Genomic DNA, 22,281 nt, shown 5'->3' on the forward strand with positions numbered 1-22,281 from the left:
AGTAAATGGAAAAAGAGCAGGTAGTGGGCTGTGAAGCCCTTTCTCTTTCTTATTTAATGACTGATACGTTTTAAATAAAAGTTCTCACTACAGGAAGGGAACATCAACCTAAAGAACTTTCTTATAACCAGATCAAAATTTTTAGATAAAAGAAACTGTCAAATACAAATGGACCATCTGTACTGTCTCGTGGGTCAGTGACATCAAGTCAGTGAAGTGACTGACGACGCCATTGTCCAGCGACAGTTGACCGATCAACCTAACAAAATTATTACGTAAAAGATGTACATAAAAACTGAAAGAAATGTTCGGTAAATCTATCTCAGGGCGGTTCTGCTTATTGATGACGAACAAATAACAAAAGAACGCGAAATGTGTGTGGTCGATGGAAAAGGTCTGGACAGCTACAGTCTCTGGAATAAATTATACAGTTTTTCCAAAAGCGTAATCATTTGTCTTTAAATATACATCACATCTATCTATTTCCGTCCCATTCGGATAATGTCTGCACAATTTCTGCTTGCGTCTTGAAATTCATGTAACTCAATCGCAATACATTAAGAGTCCCACATCGTCAAGCGCCAACTTGTTCACTATGTAGACGTTCCGAAAGTACACTACTGACCATTAAAATTGCTACACCACGAAGATGACGTGCTACAGACGCGAAATTTAACCGACAGGAAGAAGATGCTGTGATATCAAATGATTAGCTTTTCGGAGCATTCACGCAAGGTTGGCGCCGTTGGCGACACCTACAACGTGCTGACATGAGGAAAGTTTCCAACCGATTTCTCATACACAAACAGCAGTTGACCGGCGTTGCCTGGTAAAACGTTGTTGTGATGCCTCGTGTAAGGAGGAGAAATGCGTACCATCACGTTTCCGACTTTGATAAAGGCCGGATTGTAGGCTATCGCGATTGCGGTTTATCGTATCGTGACATTGCTGCTCGCATTCGTCGAGATCCAATGACTGTTAGCGGAATATGGAATCGGTGGGTTCAGGAGGGTAATACGGAACGCCGTGCTGGATCCCAACGGCCTCGTATCACTAGCAGTCGAGATGACAGGCATCTTATCCGCACGGCTGTAACGGATCGTGCAGCCACGTCTCGATCCCTGAGTCAACAGATGGGGACGTTTGCAAGACAACAACCATCTGCACGCACAGTTCGACGACGTTTGCAGCTGCATGGACTATCAGCTCGGAGACCATAGCTGCGGTTACCCGTGACGCTGCATCACAGACAGGAGCGCCTGCGATGGTGTACTCGACGACGAACCTGGGTGCACGAATGGCAAATGTCATTTTTCGGATGAATCCAGGTTCTGTTTACAGCATCATGATGGTCGCATCCGTGTTTGACGACATCGCGGTGAACGCACATTGGAAGCGTGTATTCGTCATCGCCATACTGGCATATCACCCGGCGTGATGGTATGGAGTACCATTGATTACACTTCTCGGTCACCTCTTGTTCGCACTGACGGCACTTTGAACAGTGGACGTTACATTTGAGATGTGTTACGACACGTGGCTCTGGCCTTCATCCGATCCGTGCGAAACCCTACATTTCAGCAGGATAATACACGACCGCATGTTGCAGGTCCTGTACGGACCTTTCTGCACACAGAAAATGTTCGACTGCTGCCCTAGCCAGCACATTCTCCAGATCTCTCACCAAGTGAAAACGTCTGGTCAATGGTGTCCGAGCAACTGGTTCGTCATAATACGCCAGTCACTACTCTTGATGAACTGTGGTATGGTGTTGAATCTGCATGGGCAGCTATACCTCTACACGCCATCCAAGGTCTGTTCGACTCAATGCCCAGGCGTATCAAGGTCGTTATTACGGCCAGAGGTGGTTGTTTTGGGTACTGATTTCTCAGTAATTATGCACCCAAATTGCGTAAAAATGTAATCACATGTCAGTTCTAGTACAATGTATTTGTCCAATGAATACCCGTTTATCATCTGCATTTCTTCTTGGTGTAGCAATTTTAATGGTCAGTAGTGTAAATATTGTGTAATAATAATCTGCCGTCCTTCTCTAACCCGAACGTGTGCTGCGCCTCGAATGACTGCACTATTATTCCTCTCTTCAAAAGGCAGAGTGAGTAGAAGTGACAGAAGATCATGTGATACTGTAGATAAATCTAACAACCTCACCTATTTCTCGAAGCCGATGCGTTAAGGCTGTAACGGTCATTACTTTTTATTCTGCTTTCTTCGTTTCTGTTTGCGACTCTTGTCAGCTCCACCGAATCGTGCCGAGTAGTCTTCACTAATTAGCGAAAAATTACGTAAACAGCAGTAACTCGAGGAAACTAACAGCATTTGGCGCGATAAATGAGTAGCTGTACTGTACAAGACTCCTGTATGTGCATCATCGGTGTTGCAGGCCTCTTGTGATCCCTGTGGGTACAGGACTGAAAAGTGAATGGCTGCTCCTAGAATATGAGGTACCAAATGCTGTCCAATAGCGACGAGGCAATATTTTCTGGACAATCCTCTACGGGGAGGAGGTGCGGTCCTGGCAAGGAGAATATGAGAAAACGTTAAGACTATTAGCGGTACCTGAAGAGTATATAAATATTACCTTGGGCAGGTACGTGTCAGGAGCCTGGCTCGGCCGTTGGAAATTCCGATGTAAATGTCAGGGTCCAAGAGACCTTGCAGCAGTTGAGCAAACTGTTACTAAGTGCTGTAATGTGTATCAGTACGACTAAATCACAATTCGCGCCGTGCAACTTCGTCACCATTACACCCAGCAGACCCGGTGACAATGCCCAGTTTGACGAAACCACAGTAACGAGAATTAGCAAAAATAAATATCGTGAATCAGTAACATCAGACGACGGAGCTTACAGATGTAGGTGGTTCCTGCCTGTTAACAATACAGGGTGAAAAGTATTGAAACCGACAAACTCTGGAAGGTTGTAGGGGACATCAAAACAAATATTTTTCCCCAAGTCATTTTTTCCTATGAGGAGTATTTAAACTGGTAGAGGAAGATTTCTCTGGAAGCAAATTAACTAAACCAACAAACACTTTTCCATTTTTAATGACCAAGAGACAACACATTAACACAACCAAATTTCAATTACAGTAGATTTTCAAAAATGTCTCCACTGGCACGTAACCAAAGGTTACACTGTCGGATCATGTTATGTCTGACACTGGCAAAAACATCAGGAGTGTCCTGAATTGTTCCCCATACAAAAAAGTGTGGATCGAGCAGGCCATGGTACAGGACCACCTCTACCAACCCACGTGTCTGGGAACCTTCGGTCCAGGAATCGACGCATACGACGACTGAAATGTGCCGGCGCCCCGTCATGTTGGAACCACATGCGTTGTCTTGTAGGGAGCGGGACGTTTTCCAGCAATTCTGGCAATGCTCTAGCGAGAAAATTGTAATAGTGCCTGCCATTTAATGGCCTAGGTAGCAAATACGGCCCAGTTAAACAGTCCCCAACAACACCGTCCCACACATTAACGAAGAATCGCACTTGATGAGCGCTAGTAACTGTGGCATGTGGGTTATCCTCACTCCAAACATGCGAGTTGTGCATGTTGAAAATTCCATCACGCCCGAACGTTGCTTCATCGGTAAACAACACAGAGGATGGAAATGTAGGATGCATTTCACACTGTTCCAGGTACTACTGCGAAAACTATGCTCTGGATGGATAATCAACTGGTTTCAGGTTGTGGACACGCTGTAAGTGAAATGGACGTAACAATTGCTCTCGAAGGACTGTTCTTACATTCGTCTGATTCGTCCCAATTTTACGTGCAATTGCACGAGTGCTGATTGAAGGATCCCGCTCCACATGCTGCAAGACAGCTTCCTCAAATTGCAGCGTTCTTACCATGCGACGGCGTCCCTGTCCAGGTACTGTGCTAAATGATACGGTCTCACGCAGACGTTGGTACACAGCAGCAAAGGTCGTATGATGCGGGATACGGCGATTAGGATATTGCTGTTGGTAAGCCCGCTGTGCAGCTCGTCCGCTGTGGTGCGCTACGTAGTACGCACCAACCATATCAGTGTACTCACTCCAGGTGTATCGCTCTACTAGTAAACAGAGACAATGCACTACTACACTGGTAGACAGCAGTTTCCTACAACTGAAGATCGTAATACGCCCTTTAACAACTGTAGATCGTAATACGGCCTCTTAACAACTGAAGAGCTTAATACGGCCTCCACCGATTTAAATAACCCTCATAGGAAAAAATGACATTAGGGAAAAATATTTGTTTTGATGTCCTCTACAACCTCCCAAAGTTTGTCGGTTTAAATACTTTTCACCCTGTATAATCGCGTTAACGACACACGCTAATTAAAGTCGTGCGTTTAGGTGAGGAGTCACCTTATCCGCTTGTCACACGCATCTCCACTTACCGCTTACTATAGAGTAGTGTCCCCTGTCCATTACTCCTCTTCGCTCGCAGCCGTACTGTGTTCCCGTGAGAGGTCGAACAACAGGGTAAGCCCGGGGGGAGTTGGACCACTGGGTGGAACGGACCAGAGGCGCGTTCCGCAAATGCGTCGCTAGTGACCAGCTCTCGCTACTTGTGAGCAAACACTTTTGTGAACGAATGTCGTGCAAAAGTGTTGCTGTTATTTTCGTGTTAGTTCTGGAAAGGGGAAATTTTTCATTGTTAGTTAATTTAAATCGTAAGGGTTATTTTGCACAGTTTGATGCAGCTTTTTACACTGCAAGAGTGACAAATGTGTAGACATGAAACTAACGTAAAATGACCACCGAGTTCGCTAAGATGGACCGTGTCACTTGGGAGAGATGCACCACAATTACTCGTAAATATAGCTGAGGTGATACTTTAAGTTTAATTTACATTTTGAAAAAGGTTTGATTAACACGTGTTTTTTCATAATGTGTATTAGTTCGAAACGCATTTCATGCATATGAAAGCAGCTGGTAAAGTATTGCTTGTACTTGATGGACAAACGTCTCACAAAAGCTGTTTGGAAATACTAAGAGTTGGGTGAGGAACAAGGCGTTATTGTAATGAATCTACCACCACATACATCCCCCTGGCTGCAGCCCATGCGCCGCGCGTTTTCAGATAAACTCTAAAGCTATTTTTACGACGTCTGCAGTACTTTTATGAAAAATAATCCAGCGAGGAAAATTAGCCCTCTGCAGTTTCTAGAACTGCTCATCTCAGCGTGAGGTACGTCAGCCAACGTTTTAAATGGTACATGTGCCTTCAAGTCAAGTTGAATAATACCGCTGAATACTGCCGTACTTCCAGATCATGTCGAAATATGCGCATATGCCAACAACTGAAGAACATAATCTCACACAAAGGCCAACGAGACACTTCAAAACCCATCAAAAGACCTCATGAATCCAAGGACATGAAAAGAGCAGAGTCATCTGCGCAAATCATATTCCTTCACTGGCACAGCTTCGGACCCCACACCTGTTGTTGTTTGTTGCTGCCTTTGCGTTCTTCAGTCCAGAGACTGGTTTGATGCAGCTCTACATGCTACTCTACCCTGTGCAAGTTTCTTTATCTCCCAGTGCGTACTGCAACCTACATCCTTCTGAATTTGCTTAGTGTATTCATCTCTTGGTCTCCTTTACGATTTTTACCCTGCAAGCTGCCCTCCAATTCTAATTTGGTGGTCCCATGATGCCTCAGAACATGTCCTACCAACCGATCCCTTCTTCTAGTCAAATATACCACAAATTCTCCCCAATTCTATTCAGTACCTCCTCATTAGTTATGTGCTCTATCCATCTAATCTTCAGCATTCTTTGTAGCACCATATTTCGAAAGCTTCTATTCTCTTCTTTTCCAAACTATTTATCGTCCATGTTTCACATCCATACATGACTACACTCCATACAAATATTTCCAGAAACGACTTTCTGACGCTTACTTGTATACTCGATGTTAACAAATTTCTCTTCTTCAGAAACGCTTTCCTTGCCATCACCAGTCTCCATTTTATATCCTCTCTAATTCGACCATCATCAGTTATTTTGCTTCCCAAATAACAAAACTGAACTACTACTCCACACCTACGAAAGCTAAAACTTCCAAGATGACCACTTCGAAACAGACTACTTCTAAGCGACGGCCTACAAAAGGTTTGAACAAAACCAACAGTTTGTTAGAAAAGCTGATGTTCAGTGAAGCTTTATAATAAACTGATAAAACTGTTCTCAGCTGAACCCTTCAATGCCGGCCGCTGTGGTCGAGCGGTTCTAGGCGCTTCAGTCCGTAAGCGGACTGCTGCTACGGTCGCAGGTTCGAATCCTGCCTCGCTCATGGATGTGTGTGGTGTCCTTAGGTTAGTTAGATTCAAGTAGTTCTAAGTCTAGCGGACTGATGACCTCAGATGTTAAGTCCCATAGTGCTTACAGCCATTTGAATTCTTTAATAGTGTTATTCTGTCCTTATTACAACATATTCCAAACAGAAATCGTAATTTATCTGAAGAATGGAAAATCCAGGATGGAATCTAATAATATTGTGAAAAGTTGCCATTCACCATATAGCGGTGATGCTGAGTCGCAGAGACTTTCGGCCAGGTGGGACCACTCATGCATATTATCATATCTCTCGTATTTTTAGTGGCAGTAATATATTGTACTTAGTTTTAGATGACACGCTACACGAACATGCTTCCAGATGTCAGAAAACGTTAAAAAAGCATACAAACTTTATGCTCAAGAAACAGAGTGGTCCATCTTTCCCGGACTTGCCCTATTGTAGAGCTACATCACATATATATGTGCAGCATACTCCGCAAGCCAACAGGTGTGTGGCGGAGGGTACTTTCAGTACCACTATATCATCCCTCCAACCCCTTTCCACTCGCGAATAGTGCGTGGGAAGAATGATTGTCGAGAAGCCTCTGTACTTTCTCTAATCTCTCGAATTCTCTCTTCGTGGTCGATACGTGAGATGTGTGTGGGGAGAAGTAGTAAGTTGTGCGACTCCTTCTGAAAAGTGCTGTCCCGAAATATCAATAGTAGCTCTCTCCGTGATGCACAACGCCTCTCTTGTAATGTCTGCCAGTGGAGTTTGTTTAGCATCTCCGTAACGCTCTCTCGCCAGCTAAACGATCCCGTGACGAAACGCGCCGCTATTCGTCGGATATTCTCTGTCTCCTCTATCAGTCCTACCTGATTGAGGACCCAGATAGATGAATAGCACTCAAGAATCGGGCGACTAAGCGCCTTATAAGCCACTTCTTTCGTGGACGAGTTACATTTCCTTTTCTTCCGATGAATCTGAGTCTGGGATCTCCTTTTCCCACTATCTGTTTTATGTGGTCATTCCACTTACGATCGTTCTGGATAGTACAGTCTAGATACACTAGTGGCCATTAAAATTGCTACACCACGAAGACGACGTGCTACAGACACAAAATTTAACCGACAGGAAGAAGATACTGTGATACGCAAATGATTAGCTTTTCAGAGCATTCACACAAGGTTGGCGCCGGTGGGGACACCTACAACGTGCTGACACGAGGAAAGTTTCCAACCAATTTCTCATACACAAACAGCAGTTGACCGGCGTTGCCTGGTGAAACGTTGTTGTGATGCCTCGTGTAAGGAGGAGAAATGCGTGCCATCACGTTTCCGACTTTGATAAAGGTCGGATTGTAACCTATCGCGATAGCGGTTTATCGTATCGCGACATTGCTGCTCGCGTTGGTCGAGATCCAGTGACTATTAGCAGAATATGGAATCGGTGGGTTCAGGAGGGTAATACGGAATGTCGTGCTGGATCCCGACGGCCTCGTATCACTAGCAGTCGAGATGACAGGCGTCTTTTCCGCATGGCTGTAACGGATCGTGCAGCCACGCCTCGATCCCTGAGTCAACAGATGGGGGCGTTTGCGAGACAGCAATCATCTGCACGAACAGTTCGACGACGTTTGCAGCAGCACGGACTATCAGCTCGGAGGCCGTGGCTGCGGTTACCCTCGACGCTGCATCACAGACAGGAGCGCCTGCGATGGTGTACTCGACGACGAACCTGGGTGCACGAATGGCAAACGTCATTTTTCGGATGAATCGAGGTTGCTTTTACAGCATCACGATGGTCGCATCCGTGTTTGGCGAAATCGCGGTGAACGCACATTGGAAGCGTGTGGCGTATCACCCGGCGTGATGCTATGGGGTGAAATTGGTTTACACGTCTCGGTCACCTCTTGTTCGCACTGACGGTACTTTGAACAGGGGACGTTACATTTCAGATGTGTTACGACACGTGGCTCTGGCCTTCATCCGATCCGTGCGAAACCCTACATTTCAGCACGTTGCAGGTCCTGTACGGGCCTTTCTGGACACAGAAAATGTTCGACTGCTGCCCTGGCCAGCACATTCTCCAGATCCCTCACCAACTGAAAACGTCTGGTCAATGGTGGCTCGTCACAATACGCCAGTCACTACTCTCGATGAACTGTGGTATCGTGTTGAAGCTGCATGGTCAGCTGTACCTGTACACGCCATCCGAGCTCTGTCTGACTAAATGCCCAGGCGTATCAAGGGCGTTATTACGGCCAGAGTTGGTTGCTCTGGGTACTGATTTCTCAGGATCTATGCACCGAATTTGCGTGAAAATGTAATCACATGTCAGTTCTAGTATAATATATTTGTCCAATGAATACCCGCTTATCACCTGCATTTCTTCTTGGTGTAGCAATTTTAATGGCCAGTAGTGTATTTTACAGCTGACGATGTCTCCAGCTGTAATCTGCACTGAAAGATCGGTATGTCGTCAGGCGCACATACCTATCGCGTCTGTTCTTTCGGACATGCATGTCCGACCCTATAGAACGGACACCATACCTACACGAATATAAACTGATATCCGAGAAAAACAAAAATCTAAAGAATTACCAAAAATAAGAAGCGCGGAGACTAGCAGGAGTGCGCGAATGCTACGTCAGATGCCGAAATTGCGGACTTGGGGTAACCCTATGCACGCCTGTACCGCAGCTCTCGTGATTGTGAGGCATTCCTTTGTGGGGCGACCGTTGGCGTTCTCGTGGAACGCCGGCCCAGCTGCTAGAGCTGCTGACGTAGCGGGCGGTTTGGTGGTGGGGGCAGGGGGCTCGCCAAGGGCCGGTGGTGGGGGAAGCTCGGGAAGAGTCCCGCGTGCAGTTTTTAGACGCGGACCTGGCGTGCTCAATCGGCGCAGTGTTGTCTGCTCCGTGCCGCAGGTAGGCAGCCGAGGGTGTTAGCGTCTCGTCCCGTGTTGTGTCGTGTGTGGAAGCGCGTCCGAATCGCGATGGCTGCGACCAGGGTCGTGGGCTCTATGGCGGGATTCGCTGGCAGCGCCGCGGCCAACGGCTTCACGCCCGAAAAGCGACAGCAACCGCAGCAGCAGCAGCAGGAGGAAGAAGACCGCACGAGGTGAGTTAAAGCTCTATGGAGCGCTGCGCCATGCTTTCGTCGCCATGCCGTCGCGTCGGCCAGCTTACATCAGCTTCCGCTCTGACCTGCTTGTCTTCGTAAACGGAATACGCAGCGTTACTCACTTGGTTGGTCTCGACGATGAGCCTACTAAAACAGTTTTGATTAATAGTAATGTAGGTAATCATTTCATTGTACAGATTCCGTGCTTGCCGGTTAAAATATATACGTAGAGTAACAATCTTAGACATGAAGTCTTCGAAGAGCTCTGGATTAAAGTTAAGTAGTGGACCCCCTTGCTTCAGTCCGGAACCGCGCTGCTGCTACGGTCGCAGGATCGAATCCTGCCTCGGGCATGGCTGTGTATGATGTCCTTAGGTTAGTTAGGTTTAATTAGTTCTAAGTCTAGGGGACTCATGACCTCAGATGTTAAGTTCGATAGTGCTTAGAGCCACTTTTTGGACCCCCTTCCACCTTTCGTTCTGTATTTACAATGTAAAATTATGTACATAATATGGACCAAAATACTCACCAGATTTTTTCCATAATCTAAAACAGATTTCCTGATTTTACTTTGCAGTTTTAGTCTTTACTACAAAAGTTGCGTTAAATATGGGACGAAAGTAAACGTTAGGTTGCGCTGCGGGTCACTCTGTTACCACAACAATCTTAATTTGACTTTCACATTCGTTGGCTTCAACTCTCAAACTGAATTATCACCTTACAACCTAACATAGACCTGACGCTACGCTACAAGCCAATCTGTCATCACGGAGCAGGCCGGGGTGGCCGAGCGGTTCTAGGCGCTTCAGTCTGGAGCCGCGCGACCGCTACGGTCGCAGGTTCCAATACTGCCTCGGGCATAGATGTGTGTGATGTCCGTAGGTTAATTAGGTTTAAGTAGTTCTAAGTTCTAGGGGACTGATGACCTCAGAAGTTAAGTCCCATAGTGCTCAGAGCCATTTGAACCATTTTTTTGTCATCACGGAGACGGTGGGGGCTGCGCTGTAACATTATGATGATGATGATGATGATGATATGTACAATTATTGAGACGAAAAGGCAACGAGGATTGTTCCGGTCCTCTCTAGCTTAAGTTTTTTTCTCCTTTTTTTCGTTTAATAAATGTTACTTAAAGGTTAATGCTATTTTTTTTTTTGTAAAACATCCGAAGATAGTTGGTTGGCCGAAACGCATGGAATGGAAGTAATTAAAAATATTGTGACAAAGACATAGGAAATTACATTCGCAGATGATTCTGCAATAAAAAAAGTCTTTAAATATTTGTTATGTCCTTAACACGTTACGGCGCAGTCGTTTTATCTTCAGTGGGTCTCACATAGTTGTTTATCTTAAATACACAGGGCTACACGAACAAAACTGCCGATGAAAGGTCAGGTTAAAAGAAACTAGTATTTTAATTTTCACCCAAAACGTGTTTTTGTCTTTCGAAATTTTTCGTGATACGAAATTTATAAGCAACCAACAAAGGTGATTACGGCGCCGGTTCAATGCCCCAAGCAACCGGCCCGCCGCTGGGAGCGCCAAGGTGAGAGGGGCGCGCAAGAGTAAGATCTGTACACACAGTGCTTTATCACAATAATTGGTTGCGGGAACTGTACGAGAGGAAAAACAGAGTGGGGGCGCCAAATGATAAGTAACATGGGTGGGAAAAATGTTCTTATGACGCACCTGTTTTGAACTGTGCTTAGGCCGTAAAAATATAACACTGTGTTCCGTAAAGGCAAACGATTAATTTACGTCAGTTCGAATTCCTGTCGACTATCGAAATATTTAGGATACGGTCGCCGAGCAAAATATCACAGATTTTAGGGCGTATCGTTTGTTTTAGAAACTGTAGTCACTCTTTCATTATAAAGGTACCTCCGAGGGCATCGCCCTGGTAAGATATACTTGTCTCTTCACCATCAGAATCATGTGTAAACTCTCATCAGAATATGGTTTCTTCTCATTGCCAAGAGGGGAACGTCCACATTACTCTCGTTGGTGTCACAACAATATATAGCAAGGAATATGATGTTGCACTGCCCTCAGCTGGTATAAAAATCAGCGCACGCTATTGCTAAAGTACCGATTGTTACAAATCACCATCCTGTGTGTGTGTGTGTGTGTGTGTGTGTGTGTGTGTGTGCGTGCGTGCGCGCGCGCGCGCGCCGATACTTATATGACGTTGCGTCTGACTGAAACATTTAGTCGACGGCGTATATATTACATACATATTCCGTAAGACCACCATGGAGTGCATGACAGACGGTTGTACCACATGTCAGTCATTGACACACTATAATCAGTTGCAAATCTTTGTCATGCGAAATTTCAGGAAATTGCCTATTTCCAGTCAGCGATTAATAGGATTGTAAATATTTCACTACAACAACCAGCAATGGATAAAGAAATAACTGTACTCCAGCACACAGTCTACAAAACAATTTCAAGCCAAACATAGTACGAAAATTACATAAAGAAAAAAAAAACATAACCCACGAACCAACCGATATACAGTAATATAACACTGATAAACCCCAGCAAAACAGAAAATCACATACATACCAGCAGTCTACATGGGGAAACTGTCAAACAAGATGAACAATATACCAAAATATACACCCATAAAGCTAGCATTCAGAACTATTGATAGCCTAAACACGAAAATCCACTCTGTAAGAACCAAAATACCAGAATACGCTAATCCACGCATAACAGAATTACATGTGACAATTTTAACAAATTTTACAATGGACAAAAACTTGAAGTACGTACTAGACATCGTGATAACAGTCGATCGAGTCTCTTCATGCATTAAAAAAACCAAACATAAATATTTTATATTAATCAAAGGACAGTTGCGGCTCACCGTATAGGGGAGATGCTGAGTCGCAGATATGCACAAGGGAAACACTGTCACTCAATAAACTTTCAGGTAACAAGATTTCTCTCTCTCTCTCTCTCTCTCTCTCTCTCTCTTTCTCTCTCTTACACACACACACACACACACACACACACACACACACACACACACACACACACAATAGCAAAAGAATGTGCCATGAATGTAGTGGAGGAATTGGAAATTTATACACACATGAAAAATTACCCACACGACGTATTAACCGAACAGGGTACAAAATTTCACCGACATTCTGGAACCTCACAACGAATAAAAAATAAACTACCACAGATTCCACAAAGAATTAAATTATCTGACAGTATGGCAGACTTCCTCTAAACGGTAGCATCTCTGAGAATTGTCAACAGCTGTGAAATTGCTGAATGGCTATTTTTTACCATCACAAAAACAGCGACACCTGACGAAAGGGTTCGTGAATGATACAACATGTACGTCTCCCCAGCTAGACGTAAGTATACACGACAATTAACCATCGCGAAAGTAAATGGAATTTACCAACTGTAATATTCACAGCCGGCCGGAGTGGCCGAGCGGTTCTAGGCGCTCCAGTCTGGAACCGCGTGACCGCTACGGTCGCAGGTTCGATTCCTGCCTCGGGCATGGATGTGTGTGATGTCCTTAGGTTGGTTTATGTAGTTGTAAGTTCTAGGGGACTGATGACCTCAGAAGTGAACTCCCTTAATGCTCAGAGCTATTTAAACCGTTTTGTAATAGTCACAGGTGCACTTGATAATGGTAAGACTGCCTAAGTAGAATTATTGTACGAAATACAATAAGACTATATTACCAGCTAACTTGGAAGATTCAGTTTAAAATGTCATGTTACGGCCTGTTTCATGCTGCGGGCCCAGGTATACACACACAAAAAAAAAAGTCAAATGACTTACGGCAATGCAGGTGGATGACGTCGTCGAAAACAGCCGATACTTCGACAGGAGACCACCCAGTCGTTTTAAAGGCGAAAGTGCAGCAAGCAACCTCTGTGCAAGGAAATTTAAAACCTCGGTTTTCGTAGCTGTTCTTTCTATTTCTCCGATATGAGTTCCGGATGTTTTTTCATTCCCCTTGCGAATCGCTAGAGGGTACGCCAGCAGAATTGTGAAGGAAGTTCTGTCCGCATTTTTCTACAATCGATCCCCGGTTTCTTTAGCAGTACCTTCGAACAAAGGAACTTCGGAACAAGCAAAGTAATTTTCGACCAAATGGCAGTTTTCCGAATGTGACAACCCTGAAAGAAAACGTGCTTGCACTAAAGATTCTTTAAATCATTATCTATGTCTTATTGACAGTCCATCCAGTTTTCTTTCAATAGACATCTTGCAGCCAACACGACTAGGACTCAAACTGCACATGCGCGAAAAGGCTGCCCTGTCGCAATGTGGTGTCCTGGACAGTCGCAGGCAGCGGTCACGCCGTGGGAAACGAATTTAACTTCGAAAAGTGTATACCAACTCCAATTTCACTAATTTTAATTTGAGGAGATAAGGAATTGCCACCGCAGTTTTTAGGTTTTGTACTGGATTGTGTCGCATTGTACACACACTGTTTTGACAATCGCAACGTTGTGAAATGGCTTCCTACTTTGCTAATGTAAAGGTATTTCGAAAAACTTCAAATACTGACCAGTGACACTCAGCACGGAAGCTGTTTATGCCACTTTCAAACCTTTTTAGGAGCGAAATACTGTAGGGAGGGATCCACAATAACATTGCCGTGGAGGGAGCTTGTGTAGTACGCATTTCTGCCGCTAGGCGGGTATACGCAACTAACTCATTGTCAGTTGAGTGCCGGCTGTGTCGTCGACCTGGCTTATTCCGTTAATCTGCAGTGATTGTTTTTACTTGCACTGTTTTGTTCTTGTTTCGTTTCTTATGATGGCAAGTTTAAGTGAACAATGTGCAGGCGTGAAATTTTGTTTTCTACTCAATACAAATGTTGCTGAAAGTGTTTTAATGTTGAAAACAAATGGCTCTGAGCATATGGGACTTAACATGTGAGGTCATCAGTCCCCTAGTACTTAGAACTACTTATGCATAACTAACCTAAGGACATCACACATATCCATGCCCGAGGCAGGATTCGAACCTGCGACCGCAGCGGTCGCCCGTTTCCAGACTGCAGCGCCCAGAACCGCTCGGCCACAGCGGCCGGCAATGTTGAAAACAGTTTGGCAAGATGACGCCACGGGAAAAAAAATCGAGTGTATGAGTGGTTTGCTCGATTTCAAAATGGCGACATGTCGATCGATGACAAATCTCGTTCTGGACGTCCGTTAACTGCCCGAATCGACGAAAATATTGAAAAAATTCGCGAGCTTGTGTTCACGGACTGTCGACAGTCAATTGATCAACTGTCAGAGATTAGTGGGTTATCTTGGAGCTCCGTTCAGGGAATTTCAACGGAAGATATGGCAGTAGAAAGGGTTGCTGCCAAGTTTTGTCCTCGGGTTTTGATTGACAATCAAAAGGAACATAGAGGTGAAACGTGCCGTGCTTCGGGACAACAGCTTGAAACTGATCCAGATTTTCTATCACACATCATTACTGGTGATGAGACCCAGAAATAAAGCAACAGTCAAGCCAATAGAATACGTCGTCGTGTCCAAAATCAAATACCAAAACACTGCTGTTTTTTTTTGTGTTTTGATACCAAGGATGTGGTTCACTCAGATTGTTCCCGCAGGTCAAACTGTCCATCAGACCTTTTATTTGGAAGTTTTAAGACGGTTGCGTGTCAGGGTTCGTCACAAAAGACCCGATTTGTGTCAGATAGGAGAATGGTTCTTCCACCACGACAACGCACCTGCACACAGCCATCTCTGTTAGACAGTTTTTGCCTAAAAATGGCACGGTTCTGCTGTCCCATGCACCTTACTCGCTTGACCTGGCTCCCTGCGACTTCTTATTTCCACAGATGGAAAGGGGCATGAAAGGACAAATGTAGTAACTGTAACGGAGAGTATTTTAAAGGACTTAAGGTTGTTTTGTAAACAATTTGAAAATATATTGCTTTCAAAAATAAGTGCAGCTTTTTTGGGTACTGCCTCGTATTTATATCCTGGTAAAATACTTTTAATCTTTGTTCCTCCTTAGGGAAACTGAAGTACTAATGGCACATAATAATTCTCCACATCACGAGTTCTATTTGTGCAGTTTCCTAGTATACATTCAACAGACTAAAAGCACACTTCCAAATTTATCAAGGTCTTGTATTGTACACACACTGGCTGACAAAATAAGTGAAGCATCCAGAAGGGAGGAGCAAATGAAACGGAACTTTGTGGTTTAGGAAGATATGATGTGTTAATTCAGTGATTACAGAGTGTAATCAAATTTACAAAGAACTTGGCGGTACGAGGCCTCTAATCAATACGATGTTGCGCCGCATCTGGTTTGGATCCGTGCACTGGTTCGGTTGGGGAGGGTGTCAACATAGTCGTCGTATCCTGTCTCGAGACACGCTGATCCAGAACTCTTCTAACTGCTCCTCGATCTTGAATAGTGCGAGGCGCAATTGGCATCCAAGCTGTTCTGTCAGGGACTGGTCTGGAGATGTTGCTGGCCACTGAAGTAGTTCAACAACATAGAGTTCACAGACTGACGTGCCACACGTTTATGGGGATTGTCCTGTTGAAATATGGCACCACGATACTGCCGCATGGGAGATACCACACGACGACACAGTATGCCCCCTGTGGCACTGACGGCAATCCTCAGACGCTGTCGTCAGAGATCGGCCGACAGCGCTGTCACAATGCGTCCGATCTCCTCCATCAATTTTTGGCGGGATGAAGGAAGCTAGGTGAAGTTAGAATCTACTTTACGTATAGGGTAGATTAGGTTTTAACCTTAAAGGGTGATATGAATACGACAACGCCTCTGTGGTTGGAGACGAATGCTAAAATGCGGCTTTTGCTATTGGGGCGCGGACAGGGCGCGTCTCCTACAGTTTTATGGAGCTTTTGTGCGTTCACGGCTGGACTATGGGTGCACAGTTTATGGGTCAGCGAGGCCATCTTATTTGCGGATCCTTGACGGTGTCCACCTTGCTGGGATCCGACTGGCCACGGGTGCTTATCCGACCAGTCCCGTACCCAGCCTCTGTGCTGAGGCCGGGGGAACAGCCACTTACCATCCGGCGGCAGCTCCTGCTGGTGCGCCAGGCTTGTAAGTTTCTTGCAGCTCCTAGCTCGCCTGCTCAACGTCTTGTTGCCCATCCACCTCTGGACCGCCTTTTTTCCCGCCGTCCCCGGGCTACGTTGCCGTTTGGGATCCGTGTGCAACGTGTACTAGAGTCCCTCGGTGTGGAGTCTGTACAACCCCAAATCCAAGGTTTTAACCGCCTGTCACCCTGGTTACTGAAGAGGCCCGGAGTGATTTTAGATTTATTGCAGTACAAGAGAGATTGCAATCCTGCCACCGTTTTTAATGCAGCATTTTCTGACATTTTATCTGAGCACCACGACTATGTAGCTGTTTTTACGGATGGGTCGAAACAAGGGGATTCTGTTGGTTGCTCAGTTGTTTTTCCATATCGTGTCCTCAAGGTCCGACTGCCTCAGACTTTTACTGTCTTTGATGCAGAATTGTTTGCGATCTTGCGGGCACTGGAGCACACGAGACATTCTTCCTCTCCTAAATTTCTTGTCTGTTCCGATTCACTCAGTGCCCTTCACTCATCGCAACGTTTGTATCCGGCAGACAAAATTGTCCAGACCATCCAGGATGCCCTCCTCCGACTACAGCGACTGGGGAAGGTTGTAGCTTTCTGCTGGGTTCCGGGGCATGTTGGCATTGCTGGGAATGAAAGGGCAAATCTCGCAGCCAAGGAGGCGTGTCTCGATCCACAAGTATCTCAGTGTGCTATCCCCTTGCACGCATTCACCTCGCTGTTGAGCTCACGGGTCACGCGTCGGTGGGAGGATGAGTGGCTAGAAGTGACTGACAATAAGCTCCGTATAGTCAAGCCCACAACGCGTGTGTGGTGTACTTCCTTTCAGCCCCATCGACGGGACGAGGTTCTCCTCACTCGGCTTCGAATAGGCCACAGCCCTATGACGCACGGCTTCCTGCTCCGGCGAGAGGACCCTCCAATTTGTGGTGCTTGCGGCGTCCAGGTCACTGCGCCACGTTTTATTGGATTGCGTTTTATTTTCTGACCAGCGGGTCGCGGCTGACTTGCCAGCGGACCTGCCATCTCTTTTAGGCAACACTCGGACGAATGTGGTTAAAGTTTTAAAGTTCTGTGCCCTGTCAAATGTTTTTACAAAGATTTTAGGGAGAGGATTTTAATTCGCTCACTGTGTGACAAGCTCGCCCATATTTTATGTAAGTGGCCAGCCAATAACAATTTCCTGTGACATATTCTGACGTGAGTTATTGGAATTGCCAGACAAGTTTTACGAATATATGGGTTCAAGGGAGAAACGTTGTTTTACACGCTGGAGATGATTCGTAGTGTTCTTGGAAAGCAAGATTACAAAATGTTTTGCAGAATTTATTTGAAGCCGTCCAGGCATAAATCTATTACCCTTCAATGACTGTCATGTAGCATTCGTGAGAAAGACAGACCAAGTTTATAATAAGATACTCTTAACACCTAAAGCACTGAGAAATGGAAACACAGAAGGCACAGTTGCAAACTGTTTCGTGTAACAGAGACGCCACCCTACTGTCTTAAATCACCAGTAAGCGGTAATAATTTATATGCGGGTAATGTCCACCTACTACAACCCAAAATAGATTCACTGCAGTAACTTTAACGATAAGATACGCCATCCTTCTCACTTGAGCATTCTTTTATGATTTACGCCTAAAATGTTCGATAAAGATTTTGCCCCTTTAGGTTTCCAATAAAGGTACTGCATGGGGGCTTAATTAAATATTATTGAAAACAATTTTTTATTTTTCGTTCGTAGCAGTTTGTCCGATTACGCTGTGTCTCGTAAACGGTTGGCCCTGACTAGTATTATTACGCAATCTGACTGCATAGAACAACAACAAAGAATCAAATGAAAATTTTTGTTAACACAATTAATTAATTAAGTCCCCAGCAACTATAAAACCTACGAAACCATAACACAAGTGTAACTGTTCTGTGTGTGGAGGTATGACTCAACGTACACATTTGGCACGGTTCTTCTCCAATAAGACAAGAAATTTCAAATACCACTTATACTGACGTGATAAAAAAAATTATAATTGCGCAAGCAAACCAGAATTACACTCTAATACAAGAACACACGCCAGATGCTTTGTTGACTGAAGCTGTAATGACGCATTATTTAAGACATTGAGATAATAAAAAGAAAAGAAATTTTTTTTTCTTTTACCTTCATATATTGACGAAAAGCACTCTAATCATTACAATATATCTCCATACCGACTCGCTACTACCACATCTCAACAAGAACTCTCCACCACGACCTCTCGCCAAGCACTCTTCACTAGCACATCTCAACAAGCACTTTTCACTAGCACATCTCTTTCACTAGCACATCTCAACAAGCACTGACTACTACGAGTTCTCCCCAAGCACTGCCAGTGGAGGCGGCTGAATAATACTCTTTGGCGCAATCTCTGGCGCTGTGGCTCAGTGTAGCCACCTTTCATATGCCCCTCCTCCACGGGCCAGAATTTGATGGTATTTTTGCCAGCATTGGTGGTGAAAATACCACCAAATTCGTCCACAAAAATACAGACAAAAATAAAAGATAATATTAATACGTAACTATCACATAATTAGATAAAATTTTGGCTTTGCACTGACCTTTCAATAATCTAATATATGAAATACAGTAAGCAATACAACTTCTTTCATACATGTGACTTTACATAATAGTTCACACAATACACAAAAAATCAGTTTATACAAATGTTCACATAACATGCTTTGAATGATTCAAAAAAAACAAGTAGTTGATAGTTCCAGCAGTAGCACCCAGCAATGGTCAACAGGTGCAAATACCAACAAGTGACATCATTTTAGTAGAATCAGTCCATTAGTGGCACCTAGCAATGTTGAACAGGTGCAGACACCAACAAGTGACATTATTTCAGTAGAAGCAGCTCATTAGTGGCACCCAGCAATGTTGAGTAGGTGCAGACACCAACAAGTGACATTATGTCAGTAGAAACAGTTCCATCTGTGGCACCCAGCAATGTTGAAACAGCAACAAGTCACATTTCTCAGCAGAAGCGGTTCCATTAGTGATATCCAGCAATGTTGAACAAGTGCAGACACCAACAAGTGACATTATGTCAGTAGAAGCAGTTCATTAGTGGCACTCAGCATTGTTGAACAGGTGCAGACACCAACAAGTGACATTATTTCAGTAGAAGCAATCCATCAGTGGCACCCAGCAATGTTGAGTAGGTGCAGACAACAAGAAGTAACATCATTTCAGTAGAAACAGTTCTAACAGTGGCACCCAGTAGTGTTGAACAAGTGCAGGCACCAACAAGTGACGTTATTCCAGTAGAAGCAGTTCCATCAGTAGCACCCAGCAATGTTGAACAGGTGCAGACACCAAGAAGTAACATCATTTCAGTAGAAACAGTTCTAACAGTGGCACCCAGCAATGTTGAGTAGGTGCAGACAGCAACAAGTGACGTTATTCCAGTAGAATCAGTCCATCAGTTGCACCTAGCAATGTTGAACAGGTGCATACACCAACAAGTGACATCATTTCAGTAGAAGTAGTGCCATTAGTGACACTCAGCAATGTTGAGCAAGTACAGACACAGCAACAAGTCACATTAATTCAGTAGAAGCAGTTCATCAGTGGCACCCAACAACGCTGAGCAGTTGCAGACATCAACAAGTGACATCATCTCAGTAGAAGCAGTCCATCAGTGGCACCCAGCAATGTTGAACAGGTGCACACAGCAACAGGTCACATTATTTCAGTAAAAACAGTCCATCAGTGACACCCAGCAATGTTGAGCAGGTGCAGCTCGGGGCCCTATGCACGCTACGGCACATATTCACTTAGAGTAGTGAATCCCCTGAGGACTTTAATAGCCGCACATAATTTTTAGTTTGTGACTTAGTGGCAAATTTGGCGGGAGTGCGTACATAAATTGATCTAGCCATGCACATGGATGTATGTTATTCTTAGAATTGCGGAAGATCTTAAATTTCCGAACAGTCAAAAAGTGTTTATAGTCAATGTTTTCGCCTCGTGGCGACAAAGACCTACCGCGTCTGTCCCAGTCACAATGACGATTATTGTTAAATTCACGCGCCTGGCGCTCTCTTGTTGCATCACGTAAATGAAACAAATTATTTTCTTCAAACCCTTCTGCTAAACTAACACTTGTCAATTTATCTGAGATCTCCTCAACTCTTTCCGATAAGTCAGTTGTTCTTTCTGTTTATTTACGTCTTCTGTAAATGTCGCGACTCGGGTTTCGGTGTTGTCACATTTAGTAGTTAACTGTTCACACTGTTGCGTTAAGTTATTTATTCTGCCATTTGGTACGAATTCCTCGATTCTTTCAATTATTTCTTCCTTATCGTGTGCACGTTGTAAATTTAATTCTGAAAATTTTTGTACTATCCCGCGATCTCCTTCTTCCTGTTCTCTGTCCTGTTCCTCTTGTCTAATTTCTATTGAAATTAAACTATTATTGTGAGCATTCAAAATCGGTTGTACTTCTTCTCTACTTTCTTTCTTTGATTCATCTTTCATGTTTTTGAAACACGTCCCTATTCGTGAGTCTAACCGTGTTGTCATTGTTTCCATCTCTGTTTTAATTTATCCTATTTGTGAGCATAACCGTGTTGTCATTGCTTTCATTTCTGTTTTTAATTCAGATCCCAAAGTTCCCATCTCGGTTTTAATTGTTCCTATTTGTGATCCCATTGTTGCCATCTCAGTTTTAATTGTTCCTATCTCTGTTTTAAATTCAGATCGAAAATTTAATATTACACTCATCAACTGCTCCATATTAACTTGTTCGAAATTCCTTTCGCCCCTAACATTTCCCACAAAACCAGCTTCCTTCGTCATAGCTGTAAAGCTATCTGTGTTCGATACTATTCCAGAATCTTCTATCGTTAATCTCGTATTCTGTGAATTTTCTGATTGAGAAAAATTTTGAAATGGTTCCGGACTGTCTTCCCGACTTATTAAATTGTTTTCAACTCCATTATTCATCATACTGTTGTCCTGTGTTGGCGAGTTCGCCATGTCAACAATTTCGTCATTCTCACTATTCATCATTTTCGCCTTTTTCATCGATCGCGTAATCATTTACAAAACATACAAAACTCGTCACTGTACGAAAATTACACACAATGACTCCTCATCTCCAACAATACCATTCACACGAGATGTTTCCCTCAAACACGATTAACGAGCAATAGAAATAATTGCACTAAATTGTCAAACCCATAGACAAGACAACAAATTTAAATTTTGGAAAATACCATTAGAAGAATCTACACATGCAAAATAGACTACAATTACTAACTACAAATTACTACAACAATACTACTGTCTACTATTTTTACAATCAGAAGAATTCCAAGGGACGATCCGAAGCAGCGGTCGCCACGTGCATGGGGGCTTAATTAAATAAAATGCAAATATTTTTAGTAGCTGTGTGTCCGATTACGTTGTTTCGTAATCGGTTGGCCCTGACTAGTTTTTGTACGCAATCTGACTGCATAGAACAACAACAAAGAATGAAATGAAAATTTTCGTTAATACAATTAATTAATTAAGCCCCCAGCAACTATAAAACCTACGAAGCCAACAAAGCTCAAGTGTAGCTGTTCTGTGTGTGGAAGTGTGATTCAACGTACACATCTGGCACGGTTCTTCTTCACTAAGACAAGAAATTTTAACCATCATTTATACTGAAGTAATTAAAAAATAGAAATACTATAATTGCGTAAGGAAAGCAGAATTACACTCTAATACAAGAA

The 22,281-nt window shown here is 44.0% G+C and overlaps 1 protein-coding gene across 2 annotated transcripts in view; it reads left to right on the top strand.

Annotated features, from left to right (window-relative positions):
• Positions 1–22,281, top strand: part of LOC124552713 (uridine phosphorylase 1) — a 444,709-nt gene that overhangs the window by 283,835 nt on the left and 138,593 nt on the right. Inside the window, exon 1 of one of the 2 annotated variants that reach the window (XM_047127054.1) lies at positions 9,219–9,419. The exons of the other annotated variant lie outside the window; for it this stretch is intronic. Within the exon in view, the coding sequence (XP_046983010.1) occupies positions 9,295–9,419 (125 nt within the window). The 5' untranslated portion in view covers positions 9,219–9,294. Of the gene's footprint in view, positions 1–9,218; positions 9,420–22,281 lie in introns of those variants that run through there. 2 annotated transcript variants of the gene reach the window in all.

This window comes from Schistocerca americana, chromosome 10 (genome assembly GCF_021461395.2).
Source record: "Schistocerca americana isolate TAMUIC-IGC-003095 chromosome 10, iqSchAmer2.1, whole genome shotgun sequence".
Taxonomy (NCBI): domain Eukaryota; kingdom Metazoa; phylum Arthropoda; class Insecta; order Orthoptera; family Acrididae; genus Schistocerca; species Schistocerca americana.